Consider the following 23,570-nt stretch of genomic DNA (forward strand, 5'->3'; position numbering starts at 1 on the left):
GAGGTTTTATTCATGACCCAATTGGTGAAAAGGGGAGTTTTTCTGGATTGTAAGGTATTTAAAATAGCGACAAAAACGAACTCGGGTTAAAAGTTAGACATTCGCAGTGAAAATTTGACATTCATATAGTCATTTCGTCGTGAAAAGTTTTGCAGCACCCGGTTAAACATACCCATCAATATATAACATATATTGATGGGAACATATGACCTCATCAATAAATGATGAGGTTATATGTCCAAAAGCCATGGATGAGCTATGAGGCACTGGAATAATTTTGAACACTTAAGGTGCTTTAACATGCAGGCAAATCCACAGGAGTGACAAAAAGATTGGTAGACTTCTAGCAATTCCTCCAGCTCTGGACTCATTTACTGCAACAGCACCAGGCTCTCAAAGAAGACACTGCCATCTACTAGAGAACAATTTCCTTGCGATGTGCCCAATGCTGTCCTTGTCTGTTACAGTAAATGCCTGTTGTGGCCTCCAAAATACATGCACAAACACCATCATTCTCAGAGTATGTGTGGTACAGAATACTCAACACAAATTACCAAGCACCAAAACTGCACGTTTGTGCAGTGGTTAGCGGGTCCAGCTCCCAAATGCACATTGCCACAGGGACATGAATTCGAAATCTCGCAGTAGTGGGCTAAGTTTTGTTTTTCTTTGCCCTATGGTGAGAGTGAGGAGGGGGCCTGACGACAAGGATGATGGCCATCATCATAATGGAAAGGGTGGACATAGCAAACCGTTTCAAGTATTTAACTTCTGTCATAGTAAATGTTCTCTGCTCAGCCAAGAAAGTAATGACATAGAGCCATGAAACATATTTTTTTTTTACATATCCACTATGAAGTTCAATGAACTGATAATTTTGATAAATCCTTCAGCAGACCAAAAAAAAAAAATGTAGCACTAGCTGTTGAGACACTGCCCTGCTATGGCAATCCTTTCAAAATTTTATTAACAATCTTTTACTTTTGTTTCATTTTCCAATTTGAAACTAGAGTAGATCAGACAGAGCAAGATGGTCGATCTAATAAGTTCTTTAATCAGTCATTGCCATTGCAGAATTGTCAGCAGGTGCATAGTCCAGAACATTGAAAACACCGTCTCAGATTTTTATCCATCTTTTTTTCTTAACCACTGCTTTTGTTTCACAGCAAAGTATACAGGTCATCTGTATTCACTTTACCACATTTGCAAAGGTCAATAACTGTTGGGGCACCTTTTTTGTTCCAAAGATCTTTGGTCTTGTCACATTGCGCTGACCTTTGATAATGTGCCCACCTTCAGCTCCGGAGAATCAGACTGCCATCATAAGAATGACTGAGATTTGCTTTTCTGATTGTAGCGATATAATCATCTCCCATTGATGGCAATAAATCACTGCACAGAGGTATGAAGAGGCTGCAAATTTTTCTAAAATAAAATTTTATTAGCCCACTCCTTGCTGCATTTCATCAATGTAGAAATATTTGCACATACAGTTTAGTGAAAGTATCTGCATCCCGAACAGCTCAAACATTTCAAACAAAATGAATTTTCAGGATACACTTGGCATCTGAGCGAACAATATAGTTGAGATTTGGCAAGTTGCTGATATCATGACATTAGTGTGATTAACACTTTTGTGAGCTGATGCTGTTAAATTTCGGAGTGTGCCACATATCTGGTGCCAAATTCTCCCAACTTAAACTTTACATTACTCACTTCTTAACACTAAACATTGAAAGCGACAAGCGCCTTAATGGTTCGAGAAGAAATTCACAACCCAGGTTTTTAAGAGATGGTAAATTTTGTGCTGACACATTTATGCAAGTTTTCAGGGAAAAAGATCACAAAAATTCTCATCCCATTTTAGAAACTGGCAGATCATGATATAAACGGATGCTTCTCAATACATTAATGAAATAATGCCATAAAACATTATTGCAAAAAACAACAAATCAAAACAATAAACTCTGGCATATCTGAGTGAAAGACAAAGTAATGACTATTGTTTTAGTAATTAGGATTATCACCTCAACTAATGTGAATATGAACAATCTGCGTGAACACATGCAATATTTACACACTTTTTGTTTTTTGTCATTATACTTTTTCAGTGTCCTCATTTTTAGTTTGTCCTTCTATGTCCTTTCTTTACAACCTCTTTTATTCTAACTTTCCTTTTCCCTTTCTCTACTCGGTTACCCTATATCTTTTTCATGGCCGCAAGACAGTTCAGGTGTCCATTGAAAAGTAAGACTATTACGATCACCAAGGCCTTTCCCATTCCTTTTCTCTAAAAGAAGAAGAGAAAAGCAATAAATTACTACTACTACTACTACTACTACTACTACTACTACTACTACTACTACTACTACTACTACTACATACAGCTACCACTACTACTACTGCCACTGTTTATAAATTTTTTTTCATGTCAGGCATTCAATTTCAAAAAATACAACTCACACAAACTAATATCAATTAATGTCTCAGCCAACAATAAAGTACACATAAAGGATATGAAAACTACAAAGCCAGAATATGTTGTTCACTTGAAACGTGAACGCAGTCCACAAATCCAAATATCCATTTGCAATATAAAAAGCCAGAAGAACTAAATATTGTTCCTTTTATGCTTTCATTTTCACTATGTAGTTACAATACCAGCCAAAATATTGACTAATTCTTGTTCTTGTTTTCTTACAATGGGTCATTGTGCCTTTTTTTTAAGAGGCCCTGTTATGCCTCTGATAAGGCAGCAAAGCTGAAAACGAAACACATGCCATAATATCTTGCATATATAATATGAATCCAAACGAGGGGTATTTTTTGGGCTGTGAAACAGAAATTTGTTCAGATATGATATGAATGAAAAACACTACAGATATATTTTCTGTCATATTTTACACACACACACACAAAAAAAAGAAAAAAAAAAACACTTTTACTACTAAAACTTTGATACTTAAATGTAAGATGATAGTCAAATTTGATGTGCTAAAATCCAGGACACCACCTTGGATTACATATATGAAAATTTCACAGTATACATATAGCGCACAGTGTGTCATCTTTTCATTCTAGTGTGCTGAATTGCTTAATAACGAAGTTTTGTAGTCTAGCACATAGAATACCGTGAAGAGCGCATGTAAGCAAGTTTATATGAAGAGCTGATGAAAGTAAATGGGGCTGAAGTTGTGTGCATGTGCATGTTACTCTGTGTACAGTACAACACATCTGAAAGGGTGCATACAGGGTGTGTGTCACGACCAGTGTCCTGTTAGCCTGAGTGCTACAGGAAGGGGGCAGCAGGCTTATTTCATGTGGAAGACTGCAATATAGACATGCAGCTGAAAAATAAAATTAGGTTCTCATACAGGCCCGATACATGGAATGCCAGTGAGACTAACGATATCAAGATGGGCTGAACTGAGGAATTGAAATCAGTAGAATTTCACACATTCTTGCAGTTCTATTGAAAAGATAGCCAGCAAAGATGCCAAATTATAACAATTAACATATGCTTAAACAGAGAAAAAACACTTTGGCCTATTATCATTGATTAAAATACTTCTATAAAACTTACATCACGTAGGTGCATAATGTTGGGGGCACATGGCATCAAACTGTAAATTCTCTGTTATATTTAAATATTTTTAGACAGTTGGCAGATTTTAAGGCTCCCGTCAAAGTCAGATTCGGTCAAGGGGTTGTATTTGGTAAGAGTTCATTTCAGCTTCATTTTTTTCACCCTTAGTCAGTGGCTAGGCCGCTGCCCCGCTGCCATTATCCCTTGGATTGGCCAGTCGGTACAAAGAATGGTAAAAAAAGAAGAATGGCAAGCTAAATGAAATGTTACGAATTTCGGCCTCAGATTAAGCCAAGCATTTTTGGTCTATTGCATAATACTGCACTGTATGCTATTGTACAACATACAGTGGTATTGCATTGCATGCTACTGCATAATATTGAGCTATACACTTAGTTCAATACTGTGCAGCTAGAAAAAGGAAGTCAGAGGCAACGAAGTCTGCATCTCTCTAACATGCCTCAGCAAACAAATGTCATCATTTGTTTTTTTGATGTCATGCCTTTAAGAATGTCAGCAAGAATGCTCCATTATTAGCACTTTCAATATTTTAACTAATTTAAAAATAACACTCTTAACTATTGTAAATTTTCCATACTGAGTAGTTATCTATGTCTATTAGGGGGTGTGTGAGTAATCAGAATTCTGAATATGAATTGAAGAGTTTTAACTATTCAACCTAATATTCAATTTGATAATTCCACATTTGAAGTTGTAGAATGTTCGTATTTGCCCAAATATGCAAGGGTTAACAACACCTATTAGAGCCCACAGGGAGAAAGTCAGATGCAAGTAGCGACTGTTCCAAATGATTCTGTTGAAGGGTAGCCACAGTTGGTGTGAGAAAGCATCAGTTCCCATAGGAACACAGTAAGTAGCTAACTTCTACTCAATAATTTCCATTCATTCAGTAACGATTTCTCGCCTTTGGCCAGCCTATGAATTGTTTTATCAATTAGACAATGCAATTTATTATTTGGACAATATTATCATGTTTCATTACTGCTATTGTCTCAATTCACCGGATACTATCGCCTTAAGTTAATTATTTACAAGCTCGTCTGTTGTGCGGATGTCCAGTTTTGAAAGACATATATATATCAAATAATGTAAGTAAGTCTTTTCTTTTTCTTTTTTTACCCAAGGGACTCCATGTGACCTCACACTTTGTTTAGAAATGAAAAAATATTTTTTGTTCGATTCAATATTCAAAGGTAGTTTTTCTCTAGTATTCGTATTCAATTTGATTAGTGTATTTTGGCATTCAAGTATGTCACGCTCAAACAAGATGTGGTGAAAAGAAATGCACTTCTTTTAAGGGAGCAGGTAAGAAAAAGCAGCTGCAAAGCACTGGTGCTACCTGCCATAGTGACGTGTATAATGAAGCTGCACCCCCGTAGTTTTGACCAAGCCACCAGAAAGTTTGACTTAAAATATCAGATGTGTTAGTGCTATTAACATTAAAGCCAGGTACCTACCATATTCTCGTGATGAGCCAAGCATAATAGAAAGGGGTAGTCCGACTATCGTTGAACGGCCACAAACTAGCACATGCTTGCCATAAGTGCTCATGCCTGTAAGAAAAAATTTTTAAAAATTATTAACACCAGAAAATATAGAATGAAACACTTTGGAGGACAGTCGGTGGAAATTTAACTTCCATTATTTGTATTCAAAGGCCCTAAAATGTGCCTGTGCTTTTTAGGCACTTACTGTATCAAAATGTTGAGTGATTTAACCCACGTTTTCATGACTCAATGCAGTTTTGTTAACAGAACTTTATTGTATAAGAAGAAAAGAAACAAGGGCACAAAATAACCTTAGAAAGCAATTACTGACATGAGAGTACATAAAGTAATTAAGACCCTGTGTATGCATCTCAGATGAAAAAAGCAAGTTAAATGATAAGCTACAAACTTGAATTCGATGATGAACAGAATACGGGAAGAATGTAGTTCATTGTTTTGATAATAACACAGTTATGCTTACGTAGGTTCAGTTGAACTTCTGCTAGCAACACTCTTGTTTATGCACACTATCCTTTAGCTTTTCACTAGCTCTATACTTCTGGATGATTCACTGCCAACTTTTCACATTTAAACAGTGTAGCAAGGATTAGGCTTGTATAAGTGGGCTTTTTTTTCTCTATAGCATGATGGTATCCAAATATTGTGTGTTGTTCCACTATGGAGGAGAGAAAAGACCGAGAAGCACTGATGTCACTCTCAGTAGTTCTGTAGTGCTGTGCAGAATCATGTTTATTTATGGAGCAACTTCTTCCACCATTAACTGCCTGCAGCCAAATGCCCTTTCCCCATGCTTCCCAACCTATGCCAATAAAGGCTGCAAGCGTGGCATGAGGGATCCGAGCTACCTGTCTCAGGTGCTTTGTTTACACCATGAGTGCACTGCACCAAATGTAAACTTCTCCGTCCACATCTGTACACAGATGAATTCACAGCGACCACCGACGCATCGACAAGAAATGCCACTCAGGACATTATGCTAGCCGCAGCAACGTTACTCTGAGCAATAGAGAGCAGCTGGCTCCCTTAGTAACAACGACACCATTGCTATTTGCCGCATGAATGACATACTATAACATCCACCACACTTTTCAAAATGCATCTGAGATTGTTGGGGCCTCTTAGTTTCCTTCCACCAAAAGATAGAACTGATCTAAGGCCTTTTTTACTGGTCTCAGGCCTTTCTTATAGAGTTTAGGAAAACATCAATGATGACCTTTTTTTTGAGCGCTACTCAAAATTCTGAACTTTCAAGGACTAGTTGATGTTTGAGTAAATGTTTAACAAACCAAAATATTTTCTATCCATAAGAAAATTCACATGTAATTATCACAGATAAGCAAAAAAAAAACATTCGACAAGTTTCAGTATTATGTAACTACAGCAAGCATCACACACACCCCAGTAGACTGCGGTTTGAGGTGATGGGCACTTGATCCTCTTTAAGGGGCCTTGAAACACTTTAAGGGGCCTTGAAACTAATCATAGAATGACTTCACTATTAAATGATGTCGCCTTACGAATCTCCTGCTGAAAAAATTTTTCAAATTCTTCAAGTATAAGCGGAGTTAGATGTAGTTATTGCACCTACAAGCGGCTTTCTCTCTCCTTTCATCTCCACCAGCGCACTGGAAGCTACACAGGGGAGGTGGCAAGAGCGCAAGGCTCTCCCAAAAAGTTGAGCGTCTCACTGGCGAGAGGGCTTATCGTGGCATCTGTGCTATGCAGCATGCTGCTGCTATCCCGTAAGCCACGTAGCGACGTGCAACTGTTGTCTGTAGACCAGCAGTGCAAAGATGAAATGATTTTTCTGTCTTTTTGAGATCAAGGACGTATAATTTTCATATATTTAATTCAAAATTAGCAATAATAGTATTACTGAGAATGTCCTCACGGTCACAAAATCAGCCAATAGCTGTTGCTGGGCTCCATTGCTAGCGATGATGACGCTGCGAAGACGAGAGCAAGCAATTTTTCACTGTTTTTAATAAGAGATTGTAAATTCCCTACTCCATGCAGTGCAATAATATTTCACTCACATGTTCACAGGAGCCTCTTTTACAGATCCGTAACATTTTATTACTATGTTCAAAACTTGTTTCAGGGTCCTCTAAAGCTAGGTTTCTTTTCAGGAAACTGAGCTCCAATTTGTGTGTTCAGCTTTAAAACATGCAGTATACACCTATATATTTTTATAAAGATAACTTTTATCCATTTATGGCTGCTGGCAACATCCTTAATTAAAATTTTAATTGGTGAGCTCATTAACCCATTAGCAGGTTGTTCTCTAAGCAATAGTAAGGTGCAAACTTGTCAAGTGTGTAAAGATATACTTCATTCAATTTGTAAAAGACAAAACATGAGGAATGGTAATTTCTGACTAGCTGACACTCCATACTTCCGACCATACAGTATGACCTAAAGGTCAGTCATGCTCACATTACCAAATGTGATGACTGTATTTATTCGAATATAGGTCAACCTTCTTTTTTTCAGAAATGTTAACAAAATTAGCTATCGATCTATTTTCATGACCAAGGAATCTCAACCTATATTCGTGAACAAGTCCAGCAAAAGTACTGAGCTAACGAAGTTTCTTCATCGCGCTTGCCGTAAAGCCAGCCTGGAGATTATCTAGGCTGGCTTTAAGGTATGCTGCATATCCAATGCACTTGGTGGCATTTAGGACAATGTAGTTTGGGGTGCCAAGGACGCCTGCGAAGCAATTGACGAGAACGACTCCTCTGGCAGCTCCGACGAGCATACCACCCGTGGCATCGACTAGCAAGATTTAGTTGCCTAGCTTGCAGTGAATAAAGGTGTGTCATGTTCAAGGTTTTTCATTTTTATAAAAAGATATGGGTCGACCTATATTCTTGTGAATATGGTAGATGCATATTATCACGAGCTACATTTTAATACAAAAGTGTCCATCTATAGCATCATTATGACTACAACAAAATTACAATGTGAAGTGGTAGGATTTATGCACCAAACCAGTGGCAAGAGCGCTTCAAAAATGACAACTTTTAGGGCACAAGCTACAGTGTATTATAAAAACAGTAGTTTTCTAGGGTTATTTTTTTTTCTGTTACAATGCTTTCATGACCACCACATGAGCCTTTTTTCAACATTCACACAAAAAACTAAAGGGTTCATGCTTGTCCTTTTACTAGTGAAAGACAAACTGCACAGTTACTAGGGTTAACTGGATGATAGCATGCCAAAACAAACATTATAACAAAATAGGAATCCACCTAAACCATGTAGAAAAATCAATCAGATGTTTCAACTTCTATTCATGGTGTGCTCCTACTGTAAGTGGTGTGCCCAGCCATTTATTAGGTAAACAAAAATTCGAATTCAGCCCAAAAGCTAGTTGTTCACCTTTTACCACATTGTGAACTATCGAGGACCAATGCACTAAGATGCTGCAATAAAAGTTTGCTTCAATATGTCTACAAATGCTTACCAATGCGCTGAAGTATCTCAACTATAGCCAGTGGAGTGCAAGGAGCAAAGGAAGTCATGTTTAAGCACAGCCTTCCCATTTGAAGGGCATGAAAACCATCCACATCCTTGGATGGCAGTACTGCATTACATATGACACTTTCTTCGATGTGAGATGGTAGTGGCAGTTGGACAAGAATGCCATCTACACTGTCAGAATTATTTAGTCTTTGCACAATTTCAAGTAGTCCTGCTTGTGTGGTTGAAGAAGGGAGGTGTATGCAATCACCTCCTATTCCTGGATAGAAAAAGAAGAGGATAGAAGAGAGACAATGAAGTGCTGCCTGCTTGTGCACCAAATAAAGAAAGCTTAATTTTGGTGTTAATGTTTGCATCTTGGTAATAGGATACTCTTCAAGTGTTAGCCAACTTCCCAAGACGATGCCATTTTAAACTGCCCATACATATGGTAAATACATCCATGTACTACCACTGTAATGTGGCGTTTTAATTATTTTTCTTGTTTCACCATGCCAGTGAAGGTCCTCCCATGTCAGAGTATTTCAATAACACAGGTGTAAAATTTATGACCACTATGAATTCAGGCAAGTCTCTTTGTGCAATCCATCAACACTTCTGATATTCTCATCTATAAGTAAAATTAAAATTCTAGTTTGATTTAAATTATTTACTTTTTTTTTCTTGCGCTAAGTATAGTAAGACGCTACTGCTGCTGTGGCTGTATTGCACACAGTGTCGGGGAGGGGGGGGGGGGGGTCAGAGCGTGTATATACATGGAAGGAGCGTGGCAGAGAGGAAAGGCGATGCGAAAAACTCATTTGGACCTTTCCATCACCTAGCATGTGCACAATGCCCTCTGAAGCTGCCTGGGCATTGCCACATTAGCCTCCTGACAGCTGTAATTATTCGTGACCCCCCCCCCCCCTGCAAAAGCATTGTGGAAACTGCAGCGCTTACTTCTACTAACTTGCAAGTCCAGAGGGGGCGTAGATAGAATGGTAGAGAGAAGGCAGAGAAAGGGTAGAACCAAGGCAGTCGCAAAATGAACGAATACCCAATGGTCGGCGCACTCACTCATAAGTGCACTCACTCGCACTCATTTCAAAGGCGTGAGTGCGAGTGCGAGTGAGTGCCACTGAGTGTGAGTGCTGGTGAGTGCGAGCGTGAGTGAGTGCCAGTGAGTGCGAGTGCAGGTGAGTGCGAGTGCGAGTGAGTGCCTGTGAGTGTGAGTGCAGGTGAGTGCGAGTGCGAGTGAGTGCCAGTGAGTGAGTGCCAGTGAGTGTGAGTGCAGGTGAGTGCCAGTGCGAGTGAGTGCCAGTGAGTGTGAGTGCAGGTGAGTGCGAGTGCGAGTGAGTGCCTGTGAGTGTGAGTGGAGGTGCGTGCGAGTGCGAGTGAGTACCAGTGAGTGTGAGTGCAGGTGAGTGCGAGTGAGTGCCTGTGAGTGTGAGTGGAGGTGAGTGCAGGTGAGTGCGAGTGAGTGGAAGTGAGTGCGAGTGCACGTGAGTGCCAGTGAGTGTGAGTGGGAGTGCGAGTGAGTGCCAGTGAGTGTTAGTGGAAGTGAGTGCGAGTGAGAGTGAGTGCCAGTGAGTGTGAGTGCGAGTGAGTGCCGGTGAGTGTGAGTGGAGGTGAGTGTGAGTGAGTGCCAGTGAGTGTGAGTGAGTGGAGGTGAGTGCCAGTGAGTGTGAGTGGAGCTGAGGCAATGAGTGTGAGTGGAAGTAAATGTGAACGTGGTGAGTGCCTGTGAGTGTGAGTGGAGATGAGTGTGAACGTGACTGAGTGCTGTGTGAGTGGAGCTGAGTGTGAACGTGACTGAGTGCTGTGAGTGTGAATGGCGTGAGTGCTTGAACGATAAGCAGAGGTGATATCGGTTCACCTTGCTTGCGGAAAAATGGAGGCACGTTGCGTGCACAAGCTCACTCGCGGTGATGACTTATTGCACTAGCAGATTGTGCACGCCAAGAAAGAAACCACTCACTAAGGTCGTAATAATCCAAGGATCAGGCATGAGTGCGACAATGTATAATGAGATGAGCGGATATATTATATTGCGATAGCAATTATATGGACACTTCAAGCGAACTTCTGTCGTGGTCGTGGACGTCGTTGTGAGGTTCCGTATAAGGTCCAAACACGATAAACTCGTCGCAGCGTGCCGGCGGTATGCTGCGTGTGCGAGTGCAAGCTTGCGAGGGTCAGCCGACACTTGCTGCTCAATCTCGCGCGCGCAAGGGAAAAGGCGGAGCGGAAGCACGCTGCTTCTGTCGCGCGTCAGGCATTGGGAGGGGGGGGGTCGTCTTGCTCCGGCGGCGGCCACGTGGGTGTCGTATCTTGAAAGCGATCTGCGACGTGGAAAAAGGGAGCGCGCGCATCCTCTTCAAAGCGATTTGCGACGTGAACTATGTTCAACTAGACTCGGTAACTCTGTATGCGCCGTGTTTTCGACGTTTAGTTCGCTTTGAAGCGAGAGGCGGCACGAAGGTCAATTCGCTCGCGGCTCCTTACTCCAGCGTTCTGACAGCGAGTTTCCGCGGTCATCGAGCGAGATGCGTTCATGTTTACCTGTTCGCACGTGACACCGTGCTTGTCTATTTAGTTAGTAGGCAAATGTTTACAAGTTTATACGGCCCATTAAACTACTATCCTTGCTTCGTATAGCTCTCTACTAATTTGCTATCGCAATCGAAGCTTCGCCTTTCGGGCGAAACTGCGACATTTTCTTTAATACACCAGGGAATATATGGGCTGGAGCGCTGATGGCAGACATATCCAAATCATGACCGGCAAATTTTGCCATGACTTCCACTGAGTGAAGACGTTTAATACCGTGCGATTTGCTACAGCTTCGCTGGTCATCCGCGTTCAGAGGGTGGAATGGCTCCTCATTTTCTTCCTACTTCCCTCTTAAACGTACACGTACAGGCTCCTTATATAAACAGGCAGAGCGGAAGAGGGACTAGCCAAGTTAGCACAGAATAGCAGACACGCACGCTCGCATACATGGAGAAAAAGTGAACATGCAATGATAGATACAGCTTTGTTCTCCCTTTTGTGTTTGTTTCAGCGTTAAGTGGTTCACTAAGTATACGCCCCCCCCCCCCTCCCCCAGTCAATCTCTCCCTCTATCCTCTATTTCCCGCTCTCTTGGCTCAATCGACCGAAGGGGAGCTTAGCGAGCATGGGCGGCAAGCATGCACACGTCTAATGTCAATGACAGAGAGATGGACAGAGAGAGTTTGGGGCTAACGTCAATGTTTATGTCACCATGAATAAATTGAAACGAAAATTTTAGACGTGCTAGTTTTGCTCTACTTTGCAGTGTTAATAAACCAGCTTTCTTTAACAATGTAGTCAATGAATCCGATAAGTTGTATTTATTAAAACATAACCTTATTGCCTTCCTCTGCACCCCTTCCATTCTTGCAATGAGTTATTTTGTGTACGGAACAGTGCTTCAGCACTGTTCGAACAAGCATTTTGTAGGCCAGCAAATTTTATCTGGGGGCGCAAGACGAAGGTGTCTTCTCAGAAAGAAGAGTCGGTTTAGTGCTCAGCATGTACATTGATTTCCACTTGAGGTTATTTTGTCAACATGGCTTTCCCATCGGAGAGCGTATGTTAAAGTGACACCTAAATATTTACGCTGAAATGCACAAGTGAGAGGTGTGTCATTAATAATGTAAGTAAACTCAGATATCTGTTTCTTTCTTACTGTTAGCGTTACAGATTTTCCGGCATTTAGAGTCATCTGCCACTCCTGACACCAAGAAAAGGCAGAATTTTGTATATGGTGATTATCACTGTGATTAATTTCACGGTACGAAATACAGTAGTCAGCGAATAGACGGATGTTACCATGTAATCGGGAAGGCAAATCTTTTATGTATATTAAAAATAAACCAGGGTCCAAAACACTGCCTTGGCGCACTCCCGATGCAACAGGTGCTAAATTGGAAGCTTCGTTATGAATATAGACGAATTGTGAGCGGTATAGATCGGCAAAGTGACTCATGAGTGCACTCACTCACACTCGCACTCATTTCAAAGGGGTGAGTGCCAGTGAGTGTGAGTGTGAGTGGAGGTGAGTGCGGTGAGTGCAGGTGAGTGCAAGTGCCAGTGAGTGCGAGTGCAGGTGAGTGCGAGTGAGTGCCAGTGAGTGTGAGTGCAGGTGAGAGCGAGTGAGTACCAGTGAGTGTGAGTGCAGGTGAGTGCGAGTGCCAGTGAGTGTGAGTGCAGGTGAGTGCGAGTGAGTGCCAGTGAATGTGAGTGCAGGTGACGGCGAGTGAGTGCCAGTGAATGTGAGTGTAAGTGAATGCGAGTGCGAGCGAGTACCAGTGAGTGTGAGTGCAGATGAGTGCGAGTGAGTGCCAGTGATTGTGAGTGCAGGTGAGTGCGAGTGAGTACCAGTGAGTGAGAGTGCAGGTGAGTGCGAGTACCAGTGAGTGTGAGTGCAAGTACCAGTGAGTGTGAGTGTAGGTGAGTGCGATGCGAGTGCCAGTGAGTGAGTGCAGGTGAGTGCCAGTGAGTGCCAGTGAGTGTGAGTGCAGGTGAGTGCGAGTGAGTGCCAGTGAATGTGAGTGTAAGTGAATGCGAGTGCGAGCGAGTACCAGTGAGTGTGAGTGCAGATGAGTGCGAGTGAGTGCCAGTGATTGTGAGCGCAGGTGAGTGCGAGTGAGTGTGAGTGCAAGTGAGTGCGAGTACCAGTGAGTGTGAGTGCAGGTGAGTGCGAGTACCAGTGAGTGTGAGTGTAGGTGAGTGCGAGTGCCAGTGAGTGAGTGCAGGTGAGTGCGAGTGAGTGCCAGTGAGTGTGAGTGCAGGTGAGTGCGAGTGAGTGCCAGTGAATGTGAGTGTAAGTGAATGTGAGTGCGAGCGAGTACCAGTGAGTGAGAGTGCAGGTGAGTGCGAGTGAGTGCCAGTGATTGTGAGTGCAGGTGAGTGCGAGTGCGAGTGAGTGCCAGTGAGTGTGAGTGCAGGTCAGTGCGAGTGCCAGTGAGTGCGAGTGAGTGCCAGTGAGTGTGAGTGCACGTGAGTGCGAGTGAGTACCAGTGAGTGTGAGTGCAGGTGAGTGCAAGTGAGTGCCTGTGAGTGTGAGTGCGAGTGAGTACCAGTGAGTGTGAGTGGAGGTGAGTGCGAGTGAGTGCCAGTGAGTGTGAGTGCAGGTGAGTGCTAGTGCGAGAGAGTGCCAGTGAGTGTGAGTGCAGGTGAGTGCGAGTGAGTGCCAGTGAGTGTGAGTGCAGGTGAGTGCGAGTGAGTACCAGTGAGTGTGAGTGCAGGTGAGTGCGAGTGCGTACCAGTGAGTGTGAGTGCAGGTGAGTGCGAGTGAGTGCCTGTGAGTGTGAGTGGAGATGAGTGTGAGTGCGAGTGAGTGCTGTGAGTGTGAGTGGAGATGAGTGTGAACGTGAGTGAGTGCGGGGCCTGGAAAAAATTATGGTGAGTGAGTGTTCTCCCACACTGCCGACCTATGTGAATAACAGCCTTGCCACTCTTCCCTCGCAGTTCCCATACAGTTGGAGAGGGAAAAGACGACGTGAGAAGGCAAGGAAACGCTACTACTATACACACAACAGCGGTTTGAAGTTGCGAGCAAACTTAAGGTACGGTATGGTACGTTTCTGCTGTTTCTGAAAAATAAACACCATGCAAATTTGTCAAGTGGACAACTGACGCAGGGTGTGCAGATGCAAAGCCACATTAATGCGCCGTAGGGTGTAGGCGACATTACAGAAGCGGTCGCATGTCAAATCAACACTTCTGTGCCCGCTGTGGTAACTCTGCGGCTATGGCATCGCTCGAGGTGGCGGGTAAAATCCAGACCGCGGCAGCTGCATTTCGACGGGAGCGAAATACAAAAACGCTAGTGAATTCAGATTTAGGTGCATGTTAAAGAACACCAGGGTGTCAAAATTAATCCGGAGTCCACCATTACGGGTGGCCTCTCTTCTCATCGTGTTTTTGTTTTTATTTGTGCGCTCGAACAATGTTTCATAATGCTAATCACAACCAACTAGCTCAGTTGTCCACGCTTAATGACGTAAAAGAAGCAGCATAGAAAACATACATTTTATCAGTTTTGGAGAATGCTCGCCCTGTATGGGATTCGTTTTTATGACGTACATTTTAATGCATTACGTCGCGGCAAGGTTTGTTCTGGGGAGATACGAGTGTTCTTTAACTGTAATGGCAATGAAAAAAAAAGAGCTTGGTTGGCTCCCTTTGTGTATATGACGGAGCAGGTTGCATCTCAAACTGTTTTATTCAATTTTCCATAATTACATAGGAATCTCCACAACAGATTATTAGAAACCTCCGTATTATGTTTCCTCACGCACACACCAATCATTTAAGGTTAGGTCGTACCGTTCCATGACAAACCTCCTTAAAAAACTTTTTTTTTTTTGCCCGCGAACCATGGTTGCGTGGAACTCAATACCAACGAACGCGGTGTATCGCAAGAATGCGGACGTGTTTTATTGCAATTTCTATATGGCTTTGCTTGGACACATGCTACATTGTGAGACACGTAAAATTCATTGTTTTCAAAAATGCATACACGTCTAGCACAGCCGTTCGACACACGTGCTTTGGCGCAACTTCTAAGCATCGAAATGAAGTTACTTTGACAAACTTGGCAGTAATCGTGACCAATTGAATTGGCATATTATGTGATCAACCGAAAATAGGTTGATTATAATATGTTCGTACGCGAGGTTGAAGCGAACTTCCACCAATAGAACTTTTTAAAACGTCCACTCTCTTTTTAAAGAAATACCGTTTATATAGCAAAATTTTGTTTTCCCATCTACTCCGTTACAAGTTCGGTGAGCCTAGCTCAATGGTCATCCCCGGTTCCCTAACATGTAAGCTGCGAATATGATAACAGTCGTAAATGATAATGACTTACCAGTTCTTTTTGCAGCTTTGATCTTGTTCTTCACATAGACGGAACTCCCTTCGTTGTCGCCAACTAAAACGGCGGTCAAGTGAGGCCGCCGACCACCTCTAGTAAATATGTCATCAATCGCTGTTCGAATTTCGCCTTCAATTTCACGAGCAATACGTTTTCCGTCGATGACCTCGGCTGTCCTTGATGCCTGTAACCTAAAAGAACGCAACACTTGGAACAGTGTCACGGCACACCGTGATGTCAACAAACGAAATCGACACGTACTCAAGTGGTGTCGCCTTGTGTGCCGATCCTGAACAGTTGCGGGCAAATCGAATAAAGCGTAGTGCCTTAAGTGAATGCATGTTTGATAATAAAAGCAAACTTTCACACGATAACGGCACAAAGCACGCTACATTAGCGAAACTGCCTGTCTTACAGTGCAAGTGGCCATATTGAGAAAATCCATTTTGAAGCTTGCTCGGTTACCGTGGCAACGGCCTGCTATCGATAGCGATAGCATTTTTGAGAATGTCATTTTTGTATGAGCGAAGTAATACAATATAAGGCAGCAAGAACTACAATAACACTGTATAAAAATGTAATGTCTCTTTATAACTTTTATAAGATAAAATACTGCTGCATAGTGGACTAACAAGGATAGTGAATAAAATGAACACAAGTGGAGGTGCGCGGCTGTCGCCAGCGCGGCTATCGAGCTCCGGCTACTGGCAGATTCAGACATCTGCCTTGCGGGGGCAGCATAGGCACATGGCTCTGGATAATGGACGACCGAGAGTTGCGGAGTGTCCAGCTAAAGAGAAGTGAATCATTCGGATTTGGAATCTCTGTTTTCGGTGGTTCTGGACTGGGACTTCCCCCCGTCATCTACGATGTGGCCGACAACTCACCGGCGGCCTTCAGCGGCCAGGTAAGTTCCCGCAGCAGCCGCCGGCGCCCGCTGCTCAAGTTTTGGTTTCTTCCGACATCAGCGGCTTCCGACTGCGCGCTCCTTGGATGATGCTTCGCATCTCCCAGCGGCAGCGCAGCGCGAATTTCGTGATTGAGGCCGTTTGTAACTCTTGTGAGTTTGCGCTTTTGCGCGGGCTAGAACAGCTGTGATCGCCGACTTCCCTCTCAGGAACTCGGTGATCCAGTGCATGGGCGTTGCTTGCCGCTTTCGGGCCCTTCTCCAAAAGAGGGTGGTGAGCAGCTAGATGACAGTCGCTCTAGGGGTGCTTAAACGCCGTGTGGGGCCAGCTGCGTGCAGTTGCCCTCGAATCGAGAGTCACATGTGTGCCTGGGAGCTGCGATTCTGTCGATGTTCAGTTACCACCAAGAATAGTGCTTACTTTCATTGTTTCAAGACCGTCATGTTTCTCTTTTTATTGCGTTTAGTGTGTCGATCACGGGGCCGGTCGGCCTCGTCCAGGGCATAAAAGCACAGACAGGTATTGATTCCTTCTGCAACTTCCCTCGAAAATAGCTCCGTTTTGTAGTTGCGGAACTCCGATAATCGAAGAGAGATCCATGATCTTCAACGGTTGCGGAGCTTTTGGAAAAGCCCCATTCGCTTTCAGGCAGCTGCACTATGAACAGATCCGACAAGAATGTTCAGAAAGTGCGCTCAAGGCAGATAGCACTGATATAGGGTCGTTTCATAGGGTCGCCTTCTAATTTAGTATTTTCTGCACGGCGGCGGTTGGAAAGATTGCCGGCCAGCGATGAGTAACTGCGGCGTAACATTCCACGCTCGATAGCGTCTGGGGCTGCGCAACACCGGTCATAACGTCGATCAAGTGCAAAAGAAAGCGCCGCCCTGCCTTTCGGCAGGCTTGTTCGACTTCGTCTTTCAGCGTTTATATTGTTTACGCACTTTGGTGGGGGGATCGCGGAGACTGTGGCGTTTAAACCAGCCGGAACTCGCAGGCTGGCCTGCCTTCGGACGCGATCGTTTACGCGCTTTCAGCTTATTCTCTTCGTATGTTCGAAGTTTTGGGCCGCGAGCCAGTCCACTTGCGGAGCTTTACCTCGCGTAGGTGTGCACAGAAGCGTGGGCGTTGTAAAGGCGAGATCAGCCGGGCAAGGACAGCGGGAGAAGCTTTATAGACGTCAGCGTAATAGCACGAGTAACTGCCCCCACCTTTAGTTCCCTCGGCTGCTCACAGAGAACGAGAGCACCCCCCCGTTTCTCTCTCCGCAGCTTTTCCCAGTTGGCTGTCCAAGTCGTTCGCAGGCGGTTTTTGCGAGCATGCTTGCATCGTGAGGGTGGACGGCGTGTTTATTGTGCCTGCTTGTCTGTGTATGCGAGCATTTCAAGGGCGTCGTGGCGGTTAGGACGGCGGTGGCTTAGCTTGGGCGCCTGCAGGGGCTCTATTGCGCGTGACTTTGCTGTTGTTCTGAACACGAAGAAACGTTCAAAAGAAGAATGACAGCGCTTTTTACGTGCAGCAGGCAAGGAGCCTACTCGCCATTCATGTCATGATACTGTAAAGCACTTCACTGCTGCTTATGCAATACTACTACTACTACTACTACTACTACTACTACTACTACTACTACTACTACTACTAATAATAATAATAATAATAAATTATGTTGCTTGCATCTTGTAAAACTAACCCCGCGTACGGCAGCATTGGCAGCTTGACTAACTGCAATAAGGATATATCGCCTGTAACGATAAGCCACTTACGCATTATCAGCGTTCACATTAACTCAGTGCAAGAAAACCACACATAGAAAAACAATCATAACGGCATTTCGGACACAGTTCTTCGCGAAAATAGCGAAATCCTGCAAAAGAAACGATGCACATGTGGGCTTGCGTCGTTGTAGACGGCCACATATGAGCGCGCCCCACTGTTTGGCGCATCTTTTATGCAGCTTCAAAAAAACACGTGAAGCGCCTGCCGCGGAAAACACTTATTTCAACCCTTCTTCGCCCTTTTAACGCCGAATACACAGCCTGATGTTATTCCTTGCTCGCTGAAATTCGTTTTTTTTTTCTTTCTTTTTTTTTTTTCGCATCTATCTTCGTTTTAACTAAGTATCTTCGAAATTCGTGTATAGAGATCTGAGATATGTTTTTAAAATGCAGTATTCTATTAATGTATGTTGTGGTTTAACGGTAACCGAATATAACGATCGGATTTTGTTTTGTATATCGTTATGAGCGGATTACGCTGTATACGCGCTAGGTGCCTCTGGGATTAACGCTAAAGCGCAGTACGAATGCGAGTGACAGCGGTGTCAGTCGCTATCTTTTGTCTCGTTCCTTTGCGCTCTTTTCGTGTTTAACGTGCAGATGCTATAACTGTCAATTAGAAAATGGGTCGCGCGGTAAAGCAGAACGTAATTCTTGTTTTGTAAAGACTGTGGAGTGAGTGCTCCTCGAATTGCTTACGAACGCTCTTTATAGACTATTTTACGGAAGCGTTTATTAGGTTACGCCATGTTGGGCTGATAACGCTTCTACTCTCTGTCTTTAACAACGAAGTTTACGGTACTACAGTCGATTCACAAGCATGAAAACTGTTGTATAAATGCGTTCAGCGTTTCATGACCATGTTAAGTGACTTCTCATAAAGTGTTGGGCTACTGAGCACGAGGTCGAATCCCGGCCACGGCGGCCGCATTTCGATGGGGGCGAAATGCAGAAAACACCCGTGTACTTAGATTTAGGTGCACGTTTAAGAACCTCAGGTGGTATTCCCGAGCTCCTCACTACGGCGTGCCTCATAATCAGATTGTGGTTTTGGCACGTAAAACCCCGTAATTTAACTTCTCATAAAACTAAGAAATTGTTTGTGTAACAGCACAAGATGGCGGCGCCTATGAATCGAATGACCATAAAATCGTCAATACCGTTGGCCGTCTTCAGACGCCACGTACGTAGCGTTCATTCTTGGCATTAGGTAGGTTATTTCCTGTCTCGGCATCGCTTTAATAAACAGAAACTGATGTGTGACCGACAGGAATCGAACCTCTGCCGCTGAGCACAGCAGCCCGCTGCTCTAATCACAAGGCCACGATCGCACGCATGCTTATCTTGTTCCAAAGGCAGCCCGCTCTTTCAAATAGCCGGTGCGTGCACGATGTGCAGCTTTCTCGTCTTCTTTCCTTACGACAGTTCACGCCGTGTTTGACTGCACTGTCGCCGGGACCGGCCCATTTTCCTCGTAGCCGTTTACGTAGAAACTGTGTGACGTTGTACCAACTTCATGATTGCCCAAGTTTATCATGTTTTAACATTTCTTTGCCGGAGTTCAAATGCCATCGTCGTTTTAACGTACACCACATGACATAGCCATATGTACTATACGTATGTACGTACGATTGATTGTATAATACGTAGCTGCTGATGACGTCAGAATCCGTGCTTCTCTCGCTTACGCTCGTAAGGTGTCCCTCCGCGCCTTGTCGTCTGCTAGCGGCGAGCGCTGCAGCGCAGGCAGCGGCAGCATCTGCGAACACAGTGCAACTGCGTAGCGAGATTAGCTGTTGTGACAGTAGTGGTAGAAAATCCAATGCACTCCATATTCGCTGATACCGAAAAGGCATAAGCCTTCAAGATATTTCGAGATAGAGAGGAGAAGGACGGTTGCAGAAACAGCAGAAGCAGAGAATTCAGGATGAGCACTCGGCAAGTGTCGCACGGGATGGTGACGCTATCTACTGATACCTCTTGTACACGGTGCACTCGCTGACGTTTGTAAGTGCGGCCCTTGATTATAATTCGTGCACGTTTATCGCACTCCTTCCGCACTGTTCCAACCATGTTCAACGCCGACTGTTTCGTTCCTTTTGCGTAAAGGAGCAGATTGGAACGATACCGCACAAACGAAAGTGCGGACGCTATTTGTGCGAATGACGAAGCACTACCCAGGAGGGTGTCGTCCGCGGTGTTGTGGCTGTGCCGACTAGACGTATGAATTTAACCATTGCCAAAGCAATTAATTATTTGTACCTTTTAAACGCAAATTAATGTCTATACGACAGTATTTAATTAATTGTTTTGTTCTTCGCGCGAGTTCATTCGAACAAGTAGAAAACTCTATTTTCAGTATCATAGAGCCTGAGTAAATATTTTATTAAAAAACGAAGCAATATCGCGGCTGCGACTTGCAGAGAAGCTTCCATGTAAATACCTGCAGAAAAGACCACTTGTCAAGGCCATTTAGTCAAGCAGTGGGTCCGTGCTGTGGCACTACATCTCGTTGCCCAAGAATCTGCGCTCGCAGGTCTCGTAGCCTTGGCTGTGCTGCGGGGAACTACTGAAACACGAGTGCGGTATCCAGGCTTTAGAGGCGTCGTGCTGGCGAGAAGCAAGCGACGTCCTCGTCGCGGGCTATTTTGGCTTCGACGCTGTTTATGATTTCGTTTATGATTTCCTTATGCCACAGCATATGCTCTTGATTTTAACGATGGGACAAAGAAAAGTGCAACATGTTTTTTTCTCTCTCTCCCGGTGGTGGTTGCCGTGTGATTATTTTATTTTATCGCTTCCGATTTCATTTGCCACCGAATTGAAGTTATTTTAACCTCTGAATGTTTCCTTATCGCTTTCAGAGATAAATTTGTCCTGTAATCTCACTTCCAGTGCCGTAGATGAGTATAGTTCTGGTTTAGCCGGTCTCACGAAATAAAATCTCTCCCCTCAATATCGTCGTTGCTGCATGCCTTTGGAGCAGAGCCGGACGCGGTTGCGAGAGTAGCATCTTGTTAATATCCTTGGTAGGGATCTCAAACTCAAGTTAGGGACGCATAGAAGATGGGTGTGAATGGGGAAAGATAGGAGTTGGGCTGCAAAACGAGGCTTGTCGCGGACTTCGCATTGGACACACATTACCTGCGTGTTTCTCGCCTTTCAGCCTCGAATTTCCTTTCATCTCTTCGGTTTCATGTCACGACGTGCTTTTTTCATTCATTCAAACATTCTGTGATTTGCTACGTGAGCGCTTGAATGGTTTTTAGGTACAGGCCTACTTTTTTTTTTTTTTGTGTTAAATTTCAGAAAAAAGTTAAGTTGAGGGAGAGCACTTGCTGCGGCGACCAAATAGTACGCCCTGGATGTGGCTACCGAAGGCCATAACGTGAGCGCCGTAGTAATTTACAATCAATCAATAAATCATCATCCCGGGTATTCTCCTGTAGAAACACTGAACACTTTTACCTTCTGATGTTTTCCCGGGTGTGCTTGGACGTCCAGAAACTTGCGCATTTACTAAGACGGGCGATGCTGACTGTGCCTTGTGGACCTCCTTTGTACAGCCATTTCGCTTGCACCGTAGCGTGTCGAGGCGCAATACTAGAAAAGTTCAATGCAAATGTGGGGTTTAGTGAAGTCGGAACCTGTACATGTGTTCCTCCTCCCGCTTTCCTCCAGCAGCGCCTTTTTCGGCGCCGAGCAAGCCCGTCAAAATAGTCGCATTGGTCTCTTTGGCCTTGAGCGAGTGCGTTATAGTATAGGGCATTGTCACAGCTGTCCCCGATTCGTCGTCGGCGCGAAGTCGATCGACGGGGTAGACAAGCTGGTTGGTCGTTCCGTACGCAAGCGAGCACAGTGAAAAGATCAGAGTCGGGAGTTAAACAAAAAAAACAAGATATTTATCGGCTGATAAATACACACAGATTAATAAATACAATAATAAAAAACACAAGACAGACTAACACACCTGAGCCTAATATACACAATGATAAGGACAAATTAATACGAGCGATTAACAGTACATCTAAAAATGAAACAGTGCGAGGATCACATACACAAGAATACACTTAACAGTTATTGACTAAAGCAAAGTTCCAATGAAAACAAAAAGAAACAAACGATGTCATACGCGTGGCCGGGCAGCAGCAGCAAGTCCATAAACCATGAAGTCGACGCACAAAGCTTTCCCGAAGAATGCTGGTGGCCGATCTTGTCGAGGTGGATGCGAATTGCTGGGCTGGGTTTCCCGGGAGTCTAGATCTGACGACTTCCCTCAAGCAGGTTGAGCTAACTTGAGGCGAACTACCGTGAGCTTCGTTGCAGACGCTGGTTTGACGTCTCGTACGTCAACAAGTTCCTCGGAGTTCCGACGTGGCCAGGCGGCCCAGGCGATACTGGACGGCACTAGCCCCCCAACGGCTTCTCAGCAGCGCATAGGTTCAGCTTCTAGACTAATCAGCAGGGCCCAAAACATGCGCCTAAATAGCCTCTGCCTTCCCTAGTTCCCTAGGTAGGGAAACTGCCGCTACGTAGCATTCTCCGAATTCAGCTCTCTTAGCTCCCAACAATCTTGGCCGCGCTCTCAATATGGACGAAGAACCGCAGATCAGCCTCTCTCCCACTGTCAAGGGCCAAGGCTGATCCCGGCACTACCATGTGGCCGTACGCGCACACTTCGGGGTCCGTAATCGGCGTGACGCGTCTGGAATCGAGATGGCAGCCCGAGCGGCCACGACGCTTTTGACGCCCGTAATTCGGCGTGTCGATGTCGAATGCATTGTATGCTGCACAGTCAGGAGCCCACGTGTTTGCCGCTCGTAATTCGGCGTGTCGATGTCGAATGCATTGTACGCTGCACAGTCAGGAGCCCACGTGTTTGACGCTCGTAATTCGGCGTGTCGATGTCGAATGCATTATACGCTGCACAGTCAGGAGCCCACGTGTTTGACGCTCGTACTTCGGCGTGTCGTTAATCAGCGTCCAAACCATTCGAAAATATGCCGCTCCGTGACAGGCATCGACGCACGACAGTGAGAAAATGACTGACTTGACAGTACAAGATGGGGCGTGAACCAAGCAAACGATTAAAAAAAAAATGGAAATAAGTATTATACTATTGTGCACGTCGGGCTGCAGCCTTCATCGCGGACGGAGCCTGCCGATGTCACTGCTCGCACCGCAGTGGGACCCCGTTTCTGGCTCGGCAAGCGTCTCTGTCATGGGACGAGTCTCGTCCGTGCTGTCGTAAGCCTCTGTGCAGTGCGCTGCGTATATAGTCTATAATTGAGCCGTACCCTTTGGCTGTACGGACGTGGCGGGTGACGTACGCTGTGGATCTGACGAGCAGCGGTCGTGAAGGGGAATACGCTGGCCCAGGGCCCGCTGTAGACTCGTTTT

The 23,570-nt window shown here is 44.4% G+C and overlaps 2 protein-coding genes across 9 annotated transcripts in view; one reads left to right on the plus strand and one right to left on the minus strand.

Moving 5' to 3' along the window:
- Positions 1 to 15,943, minus strand: part of LOC119435714 (bifunctional methylenetetrahydrofolate dehydrogenase/cyclohydrolase, mitochondrial-like) — a 71,158-nt gene extending 55,215 nt beyond the window's left edge. Inside the window, exons 1-4 of one of the 7 annotated variants that reach the window (XM_049657612.1) lie at positions 15,749 to 15,943; positions 15,482 to 15,678; positions 8,585 to 8,860; positions 5,065 to 5,160 (exon numbers count right to left, since the gene is read on the minus strand). In XM_049657612.1, coding sequence (XP_049513569.1) covers positions 5,065 to 5,160; positions 8,585 to 8,860; positions 15,482 to 15,678; positions 15,749 to 15,828 — 649 coding nt within the window. In that variant the 5' untranslated portion in view covers positions 15,829 to 15,943. The remainder of the gene's footprint in view (positions 1 to 5,064; positions 5,161 to 8,584; positions 8,861 to 15,481; positions 15,679 to 15,748) is intronic. The other 6 variants (XM_049657592.1, XM_049657608.1, XM_049657583.1 and 3 more) reach the window with 6 other exon arrangements.
- Positions 15,944 to 16,193: 250 nt separating this feature from the next.
- Positions 16,194 to 23,570, plus strand: part of LOC119436408 (PH and SEC7 domain-containing protein-like) — a 297,543-nt gene continuing 290,166 nt past the window's right edge. The window contains exon 1 of one of the 2 annotated variants that reach the window (XM_037703249.2): positions 16,194 to 16,394. In XM_037703249.2, coding sequence (XP_037559177.1) covers positions 16,248 to 16,394 — 147 coding nt within the window. In that variant the 5' untranslated portion in view covers positions 16,194 to 16,247. The remainder of the gene's footprint in view (positions 16,395 to 23,570) is intronic. The other variant, XM_049657507.1, reaches the window with a different exon arrangement.

Source organism: Dermacentor silvarum, chromosome 1 (genome assembly GCF_013339745.2).
Source record: "Dermacentor silvarum isolate Dsil-2018 chromosome 1, BIME_Dsil_1.4, whole genome shotgun sequence".
Classification (NCBI taxonomy): Eukaryota; Metazoa; Arthropoda; class Arachnida; order Ixodida; family Ixodidae; genus Dermacentor; species Dermacentor silvarum.